General features: G+C 38.5%; 1 protein-coding gene across 5 annotated transcripts in view; it reads left to right on the top strand.

Annotated features, from left to right (window-relative positions):
- The window catches only part of LOC104592068 (golgin Putative 1), a 41,168-nt gene that overhangs the window by 9,516 nt on the left and 13,928 nt on the right, over nt 1-17,724 (top strand). For all 5 annotated transcript variants that reach the window (XR_016079250.1, XM_010251221.3, XM_010251223.3 and 2 more), the window contains 9 exons: nt 3,859-3,936; nt 4,072-4,275; nt 5,045-5,101; nt 5,219-5,293; nt 5,384-5,455; nt 7,045-7,107; nt 7,220-7,318; nt 14,849-14,926; nt 15,205-15,273. Coding sequence is in view for 4 of the 5 variants with exons in the window: in XM_010251221.3 (XP_010249523.1) it covers nt 3,859-3,936; nt 4,072-4,275; nt 5,045-5,101; nt 5,219-5,293; nt 5,384-5,455; nt 7,045-7,107; nt 7,220-7,318; nt 14,849-14,926; nt 15,205-15,273 (795 nt within the window). In the remaining variant the exon portion in view is untranslated. The remainder of the gene's footprint in view (nt 1-3,858; nt 3,937-4,071; nt 4,276-5,044; nt 5,102-5,218; nt 5,294-5,383; nt 5,456-7,044; nt 7,108-7,219; nt 7,319-14,848; nt 14,927-15,204; nt 15,274-17,724) is intronic.

The following is a 17,724-nucleotide window of genomic DNA, read 5'->3' as shown; positions in this document are numbered from 1 at the left end:
TGAAGGGAGAATGACCTTCAAGGATGGACGTGAGCATCCGGTTAATCAGAAAGCAAGATGTAAGCACAACATCACTCCAAAAAGGTTTGGGTACATTCATATGGTGCATAAGGGATCGAGCAGTTTCCAAAAGGTGAAGATTCTTTCTCTCAGCTATCCCATTTTGTTGTGGGGTGTAGGTACACGAAGTCTGATGGATAATGCCATGTTGTTCCAAATATTCCTGAAATGGTGTATAAAAGTTTTCATGGCCATTATCGGAATAGAGAATCTTAATGTGGACACCAAATTGGTTGCGAATTTCAGCATAAAATTTTTGGAAAATGAAAAACAATTCACTAATTTCTTTCATTAGGTAAAGCCACATCATCATTGAATAATCATCAACAAAAATAACAAAGTATTTATAACCATTGTATGACATTATTTTATTTGGACCCCAAACATCTAAATGAACTAAAGAAAAAAGGACTCGACATACAATTATCAACCCTAGGACTAAAGGGAGCACAATGATGTTTCCTCAACTGACATGACTCACAATCCAAAACAGAAAGATGACTCAACAACGAAACAAGAGACTGCAAAACTTTAAATGATGGATGACCAAATCGACAGTGCCACTGAAGAGGAGAAAGAGATGTCTAAAGAGTTATTGACGCACTGCCACCACCATCAAGATAATACAGTCCACCAGCTTCATGCCCTCCACCAATCCTCGTCCCCTTCTTGAGATCCTAAAAAACACAAGGGTAAAAAGTGATAGAGCAATTAAGGGACTTGGTCAACTTACTAACAGACATAAAGTTAAAAGGAAACTTGGGAACATACAAAACTGAGGATAAAGATAAAGGGTCTATGTTAACATTACCAACACCACAAATGGAAGATGTGGAACCATTAGCAAGGGTAACAGAGTGTGATGTTGGGCACTGAGAGAGTATACATAGTTCCACCACCACCTCTACGACCATGCAGTGGTTCACTGCCACCACTACGGCCAAATTGAGCTCCCCGAGCTCCACCTCTAACACCACGGCCTCCTCTTCTTGACACTGCAAAGGCCGACCTGTCAGATATACTAGAATTCTCTGTAGGTCCAATAGAGATCCTCCGAAGACGAGCAAACACCTCTTCTAAAGATGGAAGAGCCGACCCTCCTAGTATTTGTGCCCTCACTTATTCATATTCAGGTTTTAGTCCTACCAAAAATCTGGTCACATTTAGTTGTTCTCTTTGTTGTTGCTGAATTTTAACATCAGGAGTGAGGGGATGGTACACATTCAGCTCATTGTGAAGGTTTCTCATGCTAGCATAGTACTCCTCAAGACTCTGATCACCCTATTGCAGATTAAAGTATTCTTGATAAAGCTGATACACTCTAGTTGTGTTGTTTTATCCCGAATACAACTTCTTAGCATGGTCCCAAATTTCCTTGGCTGTATCAAGAAACATGAAGTTCATACTGATCTTGGGTTCCATACTATTCCATAACCAAGTTATAATCTATGCATTCTCTTGTTCCCAATCACCATACTCATGAGACTCAGTAGAGGTTTTTTCTTCCCTTATATGCTTCACTTTCTTCTTAGCTTTAAAAAAGACTTCTGCAGATTTCGCCCAAGGCACATAGTTCTCCCCATCCAACTTGATAGAAGTCATCTGAACATTCAGGTAGTCGGTGGGAACCATCACACTAGTTTTGTTTTCACTGTTATCTCCCATATCTAATTTTTTTCTTTCTAAATCACCTCTCACCACACTGCACTCAGCACCACTTATCGCTGAATTCTTCACTCTCCACACCACAACCCTACTTACACGACTACCTGAATTCTCACCACACTACTTGGAACTCACTAACCATTCGATCTACACTGAAATCTGCATAAAACCCTACTACACGACAACCTGAATTCTCACCACACAACCATTCGATCTACTTGGAACTTACTAACCCTTTGATCCACACTGAAATCTGCACCCACTTACTAATCACCAAACAATCAATCTGCACTCAACACTTCACTGCATCACTCAAACCAGCCCTCTTCTCACCATTGATTAAAGGGGGCTTCCTACAAATCACTGCAAACACCCACAAACTTGCTGACCAGAGGCATAGAAACCTCCAAGAGAAGAGGGCGACCACTCCTTTTCAGCCCTTTTCCCTATCTCCAATCGATGATGAAGAAAAAAGTAAAAAACCCTAGGCTGAACACGAGAAAACCAGAATTCCAGGCAGATTCAATTTTGTCAACCTTGCTCTAATACCATATTATAAACCTAAACTGCACTAGAATTCTGTTAGGATTAAAGTTGAAGAGATACTAGAGAGAAGAGAAGAAGTAGAAGAAGAATAGAGGTGAAGAAATTTTGGTTCGAACTGGAGAACTCAATTACTCTCTAGTCGGCCAAATTTAATTTATATGTTTCTACTCATAAGAGCAAAAGACACCTTTGCCCCTACTTAAGTATGGGACACACCAACTAACAGAACATTACACATCAGCTTTAAAACAAAACTATAAAGACTAAAATACCCCTACACATTCGACACTAACAAAACTTATTGAAACCAACAGGGTTTTTGAATTCCTAGCTGGTCTGGATTCAGAATATGATATTGTGAGGCAACAACTTCTCACCAGAGAGAATGTAACCTTGTCTCAATTTTTAATACCATTGGGTCTTAACACCTTTCCCTTCTTCATCTTATTCAGTGCTTCTTTCACTTTACAAAGGTACACATTATTTTTAACACTATTAGTATTACTATTTTTTTTTGAAAGGTAAAGTAAGATTTTATCAAGGACAAACACAAATAATACATCTGCTCCCAAGCCACACTATGATTGGCCAGGATTGCTGAGCTCAATTCAGATTATAGATTCCAAATAGAATGAGTTTTCAACAACTCAGATACATTCATATTCTTGAACTCAGCATTCACAGAAACCCATGAGATCAGCTTACACACAACAAGATGAATCAGGTCCTCTGAGTTCTTCACTTTGTTATTGAAAATCCTATTGTTTCTTTCAGCCCAGATGGACCAAATGACTGCGGCAGGAACAGATTTCCAGACAACCTTTCCTTTTCCACACAACTATTAGTATTACTATCTCTCCTCCATTAGTGTCCTCTACACATTATTCATTTAATAATTTACATTCCTTGATTTCATCATCTTTTACCAAGGCTCTTTGATCTTCTTCTTTTAATGCACCTGGCATGGTTTAAATCTGTCTTTCCTTTCTCTCATCAATTTTTTTTGGTTGAGAAATAACACATTCATGGCAAGCTTCCTTTCTCTTATCTTTGCTAGTTTATAAATTCTGTTTGCTCCATCTTTATTGCTTAACTTATGATGGAGCTCAATAATAACGATGATGGTAAAATAATAACCATCTACTATTATTGATAAAATAATAGTAACATTGATGCTAGTGATGTATAATTGAAATTACTAAGTGCCTGAAACTGTAAAATGCAAGTACAATAATTTGCAAACTTTTGAGTGGAATTACTATGCAAGTACAATAATTTGCAAACTTTTGAGTGGAATTACTTTCAAATTTTGTTGCTGAATATTTTAATTCTTGATCATTTTGTGCAACCCAAATTAGCAAAAGTTGCAATTAGATATTGGATTAAGAAGAGACAATATGCAATATGTTTATGCATGTCTTCATGCCTCTTCTTGTTTCAGAAGAATGTGTAAGACTATTTTCTCCTCATTCTTGTTGTTGTCAGACTTGTTTCATGGATAGGCATATAAAGTATATGTATAGCCATGACTTTCTTTGTTGGTTCATCTTTATGTCTTTCATCAATTTCTGTGCCACCAATGTTCAGGTTGTTGCTGGACTTTCATCCCGTCTTAAAGAATTCAAATCCGAAAATGCACAGCTGGAGGAACTTCTTGTTGCTGAGGTGAAAAACTAACTTTTTTCTACTTTATTTATTTATTTATTTTGGGGGGGGGGGATTAAGTGAAGCATCATTTAACTCATATATTGAATAAAGCTCTTGAGAGAGTACTTTATTGTACACCTGCTACCTCAACAGAGAGAACGAAGTAACTCATACGAGGCTCAAATGAGGCAGCTACAGCAAGAATTATCTGTATCCAAAATTGAAGTGACAAGGGTTGAATCAAATATCGCTGAAGCTTTGGCTGCAAAGAACTCAGAAATTGAAGCCCTTATGGGTTCAATGGATGTATTGAAGAAGCAGGCTGCTGTTTCTGAAGGAAATCTGGCTTCTCTGCAGGTATATTTCTGATATTGTTAATTCTATTCCCCGATTCAGTTATTATCAAGTGAGGCTTCTTATGCAAGGTTACTATTATTTTACATAAACCTAGTAGCTTTTCCCTGCCAAATCTTTAGCACTATATGGGGTGTTGGGAGGGGTGGACTGGATACAGACCTAATCTTTGTTTCTTTTTTCTTTCTTTTTTTTTTTTTTTGCACAGAGTAGTTGCTCTCAGATTTGAACTTGCATTAGCAATGGCCCTCTTTAGCACTATTTGTCAAGGTTTTAAATTTTTGTTTCATTGTAAACTTTGGAGCCTGGGTTTATTTGTGGGAAATATTTCATTTACATCTTGTTCTTGATTGGATCATGGTCTTCAAGGGATTTGAAAATTTTAGTTTCCTTAAGGAGTGGTTTCTCTTTATCTTGTGGCTACTGTATAGGGATTCTTTTCCAGTGATTTGTTTTCTTTTTAAGGTGAATCCCCGCTTTTACAATGTATATTTTTTTCTTTTCAATAAACTTTTATCCCATTAGCAAAAAGAGAGTTTCCCTTTGTTATTATTATTTTTATTATTTGATGCATATTTTATCATATCATACCCATGATGAAGAGTCAAATCACAACCTTTGGAAATTGGTAGCCCTAAACCATGTCTATGATCTTCCTACAAATATTGCTAAGCTTTATTATTTCGTCTGTCTACATGGATTCTCTTAATTGGAATTTGGAATTCAACCTTTCTATGACTTTAATAACAGTACTTCTATATTTTTTTACTAGGTAAACATGGAGTCCATCATGAGAAACCGGGAACTAACTGAGACACGGATGATGCAAGTGAGATGATCATTTCTTTGCACACCTAAGATGTTCTATTTGGAGCCTTGGCAGCTTTTTGTTCTGTTAATCAATCTAGAACCTCTGAAAATTCATAAGAATGTTCCCATTTACTAGGCTTTGCGAGAAGAGCTGGCTTCTGCTGAACGGAGGGCAGAAGAAGAACGTGCAGCACATAATGCCACCAAAATGGTCAATCTCTCAAAGCTATCCAGATGAGTGCTTTATGGTTTATGTTTTCTTTTACTTCCTCTTATATCGGTTTGAAGTTTTGAATAACAGGCTGCTATGGAAAGGGAAGTAGAATTAGAACATAGAGCTGTTGAGGCATCCACGGCCCTTGCTAGGATCCAGGTATAAAGATGTTTGTCATTATCGACATAATTATTTTGGTAATTTTATCGACATAATTTTTTGGTAATTTTATCGACATAATTTTTTGGTAATTTTATCGACATAATTTTTTTTTGTAATTTTATTGACATAATTTTGGTTCTTCTATTTGATCATATAAAGTTTTTTTCTTGGATGAGCAACATGAAGCAATTTTATTAATGAAATATGAAAAAGTACAAAAGACAGGGATCCCAGAGGTTGACATATAGAAAGATACATTGCCTTGCCCTTCAGAAAAAAAGCTATGGCCTTAGATCAAGTAGAGTGGAGAACAGGATTTATTTTGATCACCCATTTGCATTGGACAAGGCAGATGACAACTTTTTTAGTTGTTCTTGTCATGTAAATGAGCAAGGCTGCAAGTGCACATGTTAAGCATCAATTAATGCTCTTTGTTCTTGTCATGTTAATTAGCCTTTTCATTGAGTTTTGTAGCAAAGAAATCCCTCTCTTTTGTAGGAAAAGAGATCCAGATTAACTGGAATATTTCATGTGGCAGCTTCTATGCCAGCCTAAAGGAGCCTATATGGCACCTCATGTCACCGCTTGACAGGGGCTTTATTTGATAGAGAACGATGTGGTGGGCCTTTTGGATGCCAAACAAAGTGCCATTGGAGAGCTCTTGCTCATCTAGATCTCTTTAGTAAAGGATTTGTCTAGCATGAAAGGCCTAAATATTCTCAAAATGGTGTCGAGGAAAGGTAGAAAAAATCTTCAAATGACAGAACATTTTAGGAATTTCAAAACAACTATTGCTGTATCATCAACAATAACATATTAGGTTCATTATTTTTGGGCATACCTCATTATTCTCAACTGTCCTATATGTGGAGGTTTACTATACTTTTCAAAGTGAAAATTTTCAAATTGAGAAAATAGAGTAACACTAACATAAGATTGTGATTGTCATTATAGAGTTCCTTTATAAATCCAAAACATAGCTTCATAGATTTCTAATATCTTTTACCTCCACATTCTCCTAATTGGCATGAAATTGAACCGGCTGCATGGTTGCACACTTTATGAGTTCATCATTTTTGTTGTCGTGCTATAAGCTTCTGACACAATTCAAAATCCCACATAGCCTGGGTCCTGATATCCAACATGAGAGTGCTACTTGTCCATTTTTTAGTAGGGTCCATGGTCTCTTCCTTTTCAGTATACAAAAAGCATGTCCATGTTGTTTAGAAATTACCCTTGTCATCATAGCAATAACTGTGCTTCCCCACCCCTACCTTTTTCGAGTTGCATTTTTATCAATAACATTGAACATTTTATTAACTGTTCATAAAGGAATGACACGTACAGCAGGTTGTGCCAGGCACTGCAATACAAGGCTTGGTAGCCTTCCCCATAAAAAATAAAGCAAAGCCCCTTTTAATACTTATTACAAGTCCCCATCTTTAGGGAACCTTCCCCCCCCCCTACAATACAGTAGTTGAGTTCTGTTCTTTTCCAGTTGCATTAAGAAGCTTACAACGGTTAATTGGAAATTGCGCCAATCATGTCATTCTGTTGCAAGTTTTGACAGTAATATGATTTTTCAGAGAACGGTGGATGAGAGGACCTCAAGGGCAGCAGAGTTAGAACAGAAGGTGGCATTGCTTGAGGTAAAATAGAAATCCTGTTCTTTGTTCATGAGTGCCTGAGAGGAAGACTTTTTCCTGTTCTCTATTTGAAGACAATCTCAAGCTCTTCAATGTAATTATAACTACTTGTCAGGTCGAATGTGCATCTTTAAACCAAGAACTACAAGACATGGAAGCGCGTGCTCGTCGTGGCCAAAAGAAATCTCCAGATGAAGCAAATCAAGCACTTCAGGTAGGAAGTAGGTTAGGAGTAGTTTGAACTTTGATATGGTTATAACTTAAATATAGGCGGTCAAACATTTCAAAACACAAAAAGATGGTGCCTCCATCTGTCCTGTCTCTGAATCAAGGCACTATGCAGGATTTATCTCCACCTACCTAAACTTGTTTCTTCTGGACTGGTTTATGCGATGTATATTAGTAATTGACAGATGCAGGGCTTTTGGAGGAATACAGAGGTGCTGCTATTGTCCTTTTTTGTAGGATAATTTGGTTTGGTGCTTCTGGGCATGGTTGGAGGTGTGTTTTGGTTGGTTTGCTGGTCTTGGGAATGGGCACCTACATTGTCTATAAGCAACTTTGACTATGTTTATAGTGTTTCTGTTTTGGGTTGGGAATTTGGGTATGGTTTTTTTCTTGCATTTTTCAGCCCGTTTCTGTTGATCATCTTTTTTTTTTTTTGTTTGGCTTCTTTATACTTCTTTTTTGTTGACGATTAATTTAGTTTTATGATGTTTTTCTGAGTAGATGGTTTATGTTAGTTGTTAGATAGGAGGTGGCGACCACAGTAGTTATGTGAGTCCAAATTTTATTATGTTTATGAGTGTTATATATGTTGTTTTATGTTTTGCCACCCTATAAGGGCATAGTTGTCTTTGTACTGTTCTATTATTTTAGTATAAATAATAAGTGAAGGGGGCGGCTAGATTATTGCTCTCTTTTCTTTTCAACTTCTCTTCTTCTCTTCTTCTCCTTCTCTCTTCAAGAAACTGCTTTTCTTTTATATTCTTTAATTCAGCAGATTTCTACTTGGAATCAGAGCATCGACTAGGGTTTCTTGAAGCATTCTCATGCAGCCCTAGATCAGCCGACTGCATGAAGTAGTAAAGGGCTGATTGATCTGATATAGATTGCCCAGTTCTTGGAGTTTTTGGTGGGATCTAGACATCAGGAAGGTGATCTACTGTTCGGCATCAAAATCAGGAAGAACTGGAGTACGGGGAAGAGTCCCAGAAAAGTTGAACTCTTTGTTTTTTATCTAATCTTGGGCACCCAGGCATTGTTAGTTTTCTTTTGATTTTGTAAAGAGGGCAGTTTGGTTTCTAGAATTTTCTGGGCCTCCCGGAGTGATCAATTAACTTTTCTCTCTGTTGGGAGGCGTGGGGAGGAGAGAGATTTCCCTCCAACTAAGGTTTTCTTCTTCCGGAAGGGTTGGTTTCTATGTGATATTAAATTATTTTTTGAAGGTCTCCAATCTATTTTTTTCTTACTGTTGAACTGTTTAAAGTAAGATGGGGAGTTGGAATACCGAGATGAAACCTACTGGTACTGTGGGACTGGGTGTTGGAGGTAGTAGTAATATTTTTGGGTATGGGATCATTACTACAGTAAAACTTGATGGTACAAATTATTTGGAGTGGGCACAATCAACTAAGATGGTTATTGGTGTCTGTGGAAAATTAGGGTATCTCACTGGGGAGTAGAAGAAACCTGATACAGACTCTTCCCGATGGGTGCAGGAGAATTACATGGTAAAGTCCTGGCTGTGTAATTCTATGTTACCTCATATTGCAAAAAATTTCCTATGGGCTAATACTGCTAAGGAGATTTGGGATGGAGTGACTGAAACCTACTCTCAAAAGCAAATTGAAGTCAGAGCCTATCAGTTAAGAAATCAGGTGACAAGTATGAAACAGGGAGAAAAACCTCTTGCAGTGTATTTCTCCATGCTGAAAGTCCTATGGCAGGAAATAGATCACTTAAAAATTGTGGTATGGGAAAGTGTAAATGATGTAGCAACTTATCACAGACTGGTAGAGAGGAATAGGGTTTTTGAGTTCTTGGCAGGGCTGAACCCTAAATTTGACATTGCTAGGTAACATATTCTTTATAGGGGGGCTGTGACACTCTCTTAGGCCTATGCTTTTGTCTTTGGAGAGGAGAGTAGGAGGAATGTAATGCTGAGACAACCTGGGATTGACTAGTCGGCTATAGTTGGTACAACAAAACCTAAGTCGAATGGAGATAGGGGGAGTAGTGAGACTAGAAGGGAAGATAAGAAGGACTTGGTGTGTGATCATTGCAAGAAGCCTAAGCATACCAGGGACACTTGTTGGAAGCTTCATCCAAATCTTATGCCTGCTCGGATAAGAAACAAGAAGGGAAATGCAAATGTAGCCACTATAGGAGACTCTTCAGCCCCGCTTTCCCAAGCTGATTGGGAATCCATTGCAGTAGTAGCAGTGAGAACAGAATTGGAGAGGTTTGGACAGTTTATGAGTAAGAAAGATTCACCTAGCTCTAGCCTTCCAGATGGACAATAGAATGCAAGAGCCAACTACACCACTTCCTTTGCACATACAGGTAGTTCATATGCAACTACAAATCTTGCATCCACTTCAGGTAAGGAGGGACTTCACTGGATTATAGACTCAGGAGCATCTGAGCATATGACTAATGCCCCTACCATTTTCAGTTCCTATTAGTTGTGCTCTAGTAGAGACAGAGTCCCTACAACAGATGGTTCACATATGCCCATTGCTGGGAAAGGGACAGTTAGAGTGACCAATGATATAACTCTGTCTTCTGTTTTACATGTCCCTAGATTTCATACCAACCTACTGTCTGTTAGTTGTTTGACAAAAAATTTGAATTGTTCCGTGACCTTTCTTCCTTGTAATTGTGTTTTGTAGGATCTGGAGTCAAAGAAGATGATTGGGAGTGGTCGTGAGGTGAATGAAGTCTACCTTCTAGATGAAATTCCGAGACGTCAGGGCCATCATGTTAGCAGCAACAGTAGTAGTGGGTCAGAGTCAGTGAACTAAACTATGCTTTGGCACAATCGCTTGGGACATCTTTCTTTTAGTTCTTTGAAATGTTTTTTCCCAAAGTTGTTTGAGTCTGTTCAGTTATCTACTTTGGAGTGAGAGTTGTCAGTTAGGAAAGCATTGTAGACAGTTTTTTAAACTAAGTAATAAAAGAAGTACTTCTGCTTTTAATATTGTTCACACCGATGTATGGGGGCCATATCAAATCCCTTCCATGGGAGGATTCCGTTACTTTCTCTTATTTGTGGATGATTATACACGATATTCTTGGATATATTTGATGAGATCACGTGATGAGGTTCCTAACTTAGTACGATAGTTCCACCAGATGGTTTTCACACAATTTGGAGTGAGAACTAAGGATTTTAGATCAGATAATGCCAGAGAGTACTTTGAGAAGGACCTTACCACGTATCTCTTAGAACATGGTGTAGTTAATCAGAGCAGTTGTGCATATACACCGCAACGGAATGGAGTTGCTGAGAAGAAAAACAGACACATTGTGGAGGTGGCAAGGAGTCTTATGATGTGTGCTTCAGTTCCTGTGTAATTTTGGGGAGATGCAGTTCTTACAGCCGTGCATTTGATTAACTGTGTTCCTTCACGGACTTTGGGGTTTAAGGTGCCATTTAGCCTTCTTTTTCCAGATGGGGAGATATTTCATATACCTCTAAGGGTTTTTGGTTGTGTTTCTTTTGTTCACATTCTTATCCCTCATCGCAAGAAATTGGATCCTAAGGCCAAGAAATGTGTTTTTCTTGGGTATGCTTAGAACCAAAAGGGGTATTGTTGTTTTGACCTAGTGTCGATGAGCAAATTTGTCACTATGGATGTTACCTTTTTTGAATCCACATTCTTCTTCTCGAGTGGTTCTCCTCAGGGGGAAAGTTTTGGGGAGGAGAACTCACAATCTGTTCCTCTTCCTGCTTTTGTGGTGCCTCCATCAGTTTAGCTAGCACCTGCACCTCCAGTTTCATTACCTAGGCCACTACGGGCAGCCTCACAGAAATATCTGCGCCGACAAATGATGGTTGACTCCACACATCCTCAACCCACACCACTCTCTATCAGTCCTTCTGAAACTCCAAATTCAGCAAATACAGTTCCAGGTATTCCTCTTAAGCCTGAGCCTGTTATGTTTTCTGATGATAATGTTTCTATCCCTAACACCATTGTTGTAGCTGATCCCACTGACCTTGATCTTCCCATTGCACTTCGTAAGGGGAAGAGAAAGTGTATAGCCCACTGCGTTTCACACCATCTTTCCTACCGTGCTTTTCTTTCTTCCCTGGATTCTGTGTCTATACCCAGGAATGTTACTGAGGCTCTCTCCAAACCTGAGTGGAAAACAGCCGTGCAAGATGAGATGGATGCTTTGGTCAAAAACCAAACTTGGGAAATAGTTGATCTCCCCCCAGACAAGGAGACAGTCGGATGTAGATGGGTATCCACAGTGAAGTATAAGGCCGATGGCAAGATAGAGAGGTATAAGGCAAGGTTGGTAGCAAAAGGGTATACTCAGACCTATGGTGTTGATTATCTAGAAACCTTTGCACTAGTAGCTAAGATGAATTCAATTCGTATCCTTTTTATCTCTAGCAGCCACCTATTCATGGCCCTTATTCTAGCTTGATGTAAAAAATGCTTTCCTCAATGGTGATTTATAGGAGGAAGTATATATAGACATTCCAACAGGCTTTTATGAAAATGTTGGTAAAGGAAAGGTGTGCAGACTCAGAAAATCTCTATATGGTCTGATACAGTCACCTAGGGCTTGGTTTGACAGGTTCAGAGGGGCACTCATCCGTTTTGGATACACACAGATACAGTCTGATCACACCCTCTTTGTGAAGAGGAGAGATGCTCTGGTGTCAATTATGATTGTGTATGTGGATGATATAGTGGTGACAGGAAATGATCTGGAGGAAATTGATGATCTCAAAAAATCATTGCAGCAAGAATTTGAGATCAAAGATCTTGGTGAGCTCAAATACTTCTTAGGGATTGAAGTTGCAAGATCCAAGCATGGGATCTTCATTTCACAGAGAAAGTATGTACTTGACCTACTGCGAGAGATTGGGAAGCTAGGCACCAAACCAGCAGACACTCCTATTGATCCAAATCACAGAATTAATGGTGTGGATGGTGAGTTGGTAAAGGATGTGGGGAGATATCAAAGAATGGTGGGCTGGCTGCTGTATTTTTGTATGACACGACCATATATTTCTTATGCTGTCAGTGTTGTGAGTCAGTACATGCATGCACCTCAAGTTCAGCACTGGGAAGCTATTGAGAGAATACTTGCATATCTGAAAAAGCACCCTGGCAAAGGCATTCCTTTCTCAAATCATGAGAATCTGAAGTTAGAATCCTATATAGATGCAGACTGGGCAGGATGCTTAGATGACAGGAGGTCTACATCAAGAGTGTGTACCTTTGTAGGTGGAAACTTGATCTCCTAGAAGAGTAAGAAGCAAGCGGTTGTGGCAAGGTCAAGTGCAAAGGCCGAGTATAGATCCATGGCTCATGGTCATAGTGTCTCAAAACTTCTTTGGGTTAGATCTCTTTTGAGTGAGATTGGGGTGAAAGCAGAGGAACCTATGATCTTATACTGTGACAATCAGGCTATAATCAATATTGTGCACAATCCAATTCAGCATGATAGGACAAAACACATTTAAGTTGATAGACACTTTATAAGAGAAAGGGTAACAACCGGAGAAGTTTGTTTGCCTTATGTCTCTTCAGAGTTGCAGCTGGCTGATGTTTTCACTAAATGGGTGGCAAAGAACAAGCTTGAACATGATTTGCGCAAGTTGGGAATGTGTGACATTTATTCCCAACTTGAGGGGGAGTGTTGAAGATTAATTAGTTTTATGATGTTTTTTTGAGTAGATGTTTTATGTTAGTTGTTAGATAGGAGGTGGCGACCACAGTAGTTATGTGAGTCCAAATTTTGTTATGTTTTTGAGTGTTATATATGCTGTTTTATGTTTTGCCGCCCTATAAGGGCATAGTTGTCTTTGTACTGTTCTATTATTTTAGTATAAATAATAAGTGAAGGGGGCGGCCAGATTATTGCTCTCTTTTCTTTTCAACTTCTCTTCTTCTCCTTCTCTCTTCAAGAAACTACTTTTCTTTTATATTCTTTAATTCAGCAGATTTCTACTTTTTTAATGTATTTTTACCTTTAGCGTGTGTATGTGTGTCCACATATTATTCTGCAGAATTTTTGTTTCTACCTTCTAGTTTTTTGTTCAAAGTGAATTTTTGAAATTCATATCATCTTCTTGGAGCATTTTTCCTTTCATACCTTCCAATTTCCAGGAAGACAGCCTTCTAGTTAGAAAATTTTACACGTCTAGGGTGTGGTTGGCTGTTTCCAAACACTCTTGATTTAGGAGAAGCATTAGCCACCTTGTTGGTTCTTAGATCAAGAACCAGGTTCTTAGTATATCATTTTGTGCCTCTGCTATGATATCTAGAGGAAGAGGAATAGTTGCATATTCCAAAATGTTCATGTTTCTCATATAATAGAGAGTATTATCAAATATACTAAGCAGTCATTTCTTGATGGTAATTGGAGATTGAGGAATCAACCAGAGCAAAAAAAATCTTCAATATTTGTCATATCATTCTTCCTGGGTAATTATAGTCTAGGCAAATACATAGACTGTGCCATAGTAGCCTAGGTAAATACATTCTTCCTGGGTCCTGGTGTTTAAACATGGCTAAATCTTTAAGTGAAACTAGGGTGGGTATGAGCTGCCTAATTTGAGGTCACTTGGGCCAATTTATCTCAGATGTTGCTATTTGTTATATAACCCATCTTCATCTCATCAAGTTGGCTGCTACTGTTATGGATTATGCTGTCAAATTTGGTTGAGGATACTTATAAGTTCTACATGCTTCAACTACTATTTGGTGCATTAATCACATTATGCATTGGCCTTCAAACTTTTTTTTTTTTTTTGCTTTTTGAAAGGTAGACTTTTTGAAGCGTATTTTTGAGTCTATTACTTTCTGCTTTGTTCTCTGGGTCATTTGATAACTGCTGTGTTGCTTTGTCTTTTAGTGAATAACAGAATAAGTTTTTTAACGAAGTTGTGAGCTCCTTAATGGTTGAAGCTGAACTTGAGTTAATTACTAAATCCTCAAATATTTTTATTATTTTTAACATTTTTTCCATCAAAATACAAAACAAGTCATTCAGTTCAGCCACTTCAGCTGTAAATAAATGGCCCCTTATTGGCTAAGTTCTGTGGTGGCAATTTTCAACCCAATCCACTTGGCCTGCCCAAGTTGGTTTCACATAGTGAATCAAATATGGGTTGCGTAACTCATTGGGTTAATTAAGAAAGGTTGGTTGGCTGGGTAACAGGTACCCCTAATAATGGGGCAGCAACCTCCCTTTGTTCAAGAGGATGCTAGGTTTCTATGGACATTTTTATGTCATATTCCCCCTCCCCCTTCCAAAAAAAAATCTGTCTCATCTCTTTTTTCATCCTTTCTCTACTCACAAGAAAAAGAGATAAGGAAGAAAGAAATGCTTACATGTCTAGCACCTTCTAGTTATCTATTCCTGCAATATATAAGCATGTATGTAATACTGACTAAAACTGCCCCACTAGTTTGAAGGAAACCTTAATTTTCTTCATTATAATAGCTTTAGAATCCCATATCCTATTGCTTACACCAATTGTTCAATCTTCAAGATGCAGGCATGGCAAGAGGAAATGGAGCGGGCACGCCAAGGTCAAAGAGATGCAGAGTCCAAGCTTTATTCTTTAGAGGCAAGTGTCTTTTGGTTGTTATCTAGTATATTGTTTTCTTTAATTTGATGAACAGAATCAAAATTGAGTGTCATCATATCATTCTTGTGGACTTTACATGTATTATTCCCAAGTCCAAGGGAACAAATATTTAACAATAAGTTAGTTTCTGTTAAATTAATAACTAATTCTGTTTGGTTTGTTCCACTGTTTTCTTATCAGAATTCTTAACTTTACACTAGTATTTACAAAAGCCAATTAAGCTCATTATTTAGGATCTCCACTGTTGGTTTTGACAGGCTGAAGTGCAAAAAATGAGGGTGGAAATGGCAGGAATGAAAAGAGATGCTGAGCATTACTCACGACAAGTTAGTTCTGATTTATTCAGTTCCCTTCTGATGTTATAAATCATTTCGGTTGGAAAGTTCAGAGAACTTGCTTTCTTTTAAAATTTATATTTTGTGGCATAATTTAAATTTTCCTAGATTTTTATGGTTTGTATGATGCAATCTCATATTTACACCAATAACTTGAGAATTATGGAAGATAATTTGGTTAGGTGGGAAGCTGGTGAAGGAAGAAAGGATCATTTGGTTAGGTGGGATTTAATGTGTAAGAGGAAGGAGCAAGGTAGGTTGGGTTTAGGTAATATAGGGAAGAAGAATACAGAATACAGCTCTATTGGGCAAGTGGTTGTGGAGATGGCCTTTGGAAAGGGAGAGGCTCTGGCACAAAGTTGTAGAAAGGATTCATGGAGGGGCAAGCAATGGTTGTGATGTGGGTGTATCTCAGTGGGCTATTTTAAACTCTCCATGGAAGGCTATACATAGCATCTTTCTGCAATTCTCAAGCTTAATCAGGTATGATGTTTATACTGGAGATAGGGTTCTTTTTTGGGAAGATGTCTGGATTGGAAACTCTATCCTCAAGGACCTATTTCCTTCCTTGTATTCCCCATCTTTGTTCAAAAAAAAAACCTATCCAAAGGTTTGCTTCCTTTTCCCAATCTCATGGCCTTAGTTGGAATTTGGGTTTTGGGTTTTAGGAGAGACTAGAGAGACTTTGAATTGACCAAGCTGCCTTGCTCCTCAAAACCCTTGATGTTGTTTGTTTTGACCCTTCTAATTCTGGTACTCATATTCGAACCCCCAACCCATTGAGTTTATTTTGTTGTTCTTCTATTTTTTCTTGTTTGTGCTTGATTACTAACCTCCAACCTTTCCATAGTAAGGAATTGTGGTCCAGGCCCATCCCCCCTAACGTGGGAGCTCTTTGTTAGGAAGTTTCTCTTGGTAAATTAAACACCTTGGATAATTAGCAAAAAAGGAGATCCAATCTTAGCTTATCCCCTAATAGGTGTATCCTTTGCAAAGCAAATGGAGAAAGTTGTTATCACTTACTAATCTCCTGCCCTTTTTTGTAGAGCTTTGGGAAAAGCTTTTTGGTCTCTTTGGTTGTAGATTAGCAGTTTATTTGACCTTACTACCTTCAGGTGGCCAAAGAAAAGAGGTAAAGTCTTATGGAGATGTGCTTGGCTGCTTTGGTGTGGACAGTTTGGGAGGAAAGAAATGCCAGAATTTCCATTGAGAAGGGAAGAGGTTTATATATGGGAGTGCATAACTGCATAATTAAATAAACTTCTCACACTTTTCATTTGATGATATTTGGAGAAATTAGGAGATGGTTGCAAAAAGCTTGGTGGTGAAGGACAAGCCAATGGTGGAGTGGAGGCCCTGTGAACAAGATGTTATGAAGCTAAACTTTGATGGAAGTAGTCTAGGCAATCCAGGGCCTTCAAGCATTGGGGAGTCTTCAGAAATGCAGAAGGTTAGATTGTGGCTTTGTTTTCTGGTCCTATTGGGGTGGGGGACTTTATTAACGCGGAAGTCCAAGTAATTCTGTAAGGAGTAGAGATCTCCAAAGAGTTGTGGTTTGAAAATTTGTTAATTAAGGGCACTCAAAATTGGTTATTAGGTGGTTGCAAGAACCGGAGTGAGCATGGTCCTACCAGGGGGCTTTAAGAAGATTCAAGTAGCTAACCTCAAATAAACCAATGAGAATTAGATGGGAAAGGAGATCCGCAAATGGGCTGGCATATTTGTTAGTTGTTTGCTGGAGAACAGCAACCGAAGAAGAAGAAGAAAAAGATCTGAGAATGGCGGCTTAGTCACTTCAGCCGGCCCTAGAGTCTTATATAGGTGTTTACAATGTAATGTTACAAGAATGGACTAGAATGCCCCTGTGATGGGACACCTAGACATAAAAAGAATAAAACAAGTTTAGGCCCAATAACTAAGAACTTAAAACATAAATAAGACTAACATAAACACTAAACCAATTGAACCAACACTCCCCCTCAAGCTAAGCATGGATGTCAGTCATGTTTAGCTTGCCAAGTAAGTCTAAGAATTTCATTGAAGCTAGTCCTTTTGTTAGCACATCTGCAATCTGCATCTCGAAAGGAGTATAAGGAATACAGAGTTCCTCTGAGACTATCATTTCTCTAACGAAGTGTCGGTCAATCTTAATATGCTTCGCCCTATCATGTTGCACTGGGTTATTTGCAATGTTGATGGCAGCCTTGTTGTCACAGTACAGCCTAAGAGGACACTCGACCCTTATCCCGAGCTCATCAAGAAGGGTCCTAAGCCACAATAGTTCAGCAACACCATGAGCCATAGCTCGATATTCAGCCTTTGCACTTGATCTAGCAACCACATTCTGCCTTTTACTTCGCCATGTAACCAAATTCCCTCCAACGAACGTGCAATACCCAGAAGTAGACTTCCTGTCTCCAACAGAACCGGCCCAATATGCAT

This window comes from Nelumbo nucifera, chromosome 8 (assembly GCF_055504915.1).
Source record: "Nelumbo nucifera cultivar China Antique chromosome 8, China Antique-T2T, whole genome shotgun sequence".
NCBI lineage: Eukaryota > Viridiplantae > Streptophyta > Magnoliopsida > Proteales > Nelumbonaceae > Nelumbo > Nelumbo nucifera.
The sequence above is the reverse complement of the archived record's forward strand: the minus strand, read 5'-3'. Positions and strand labels throughout refer to the sequence as shown.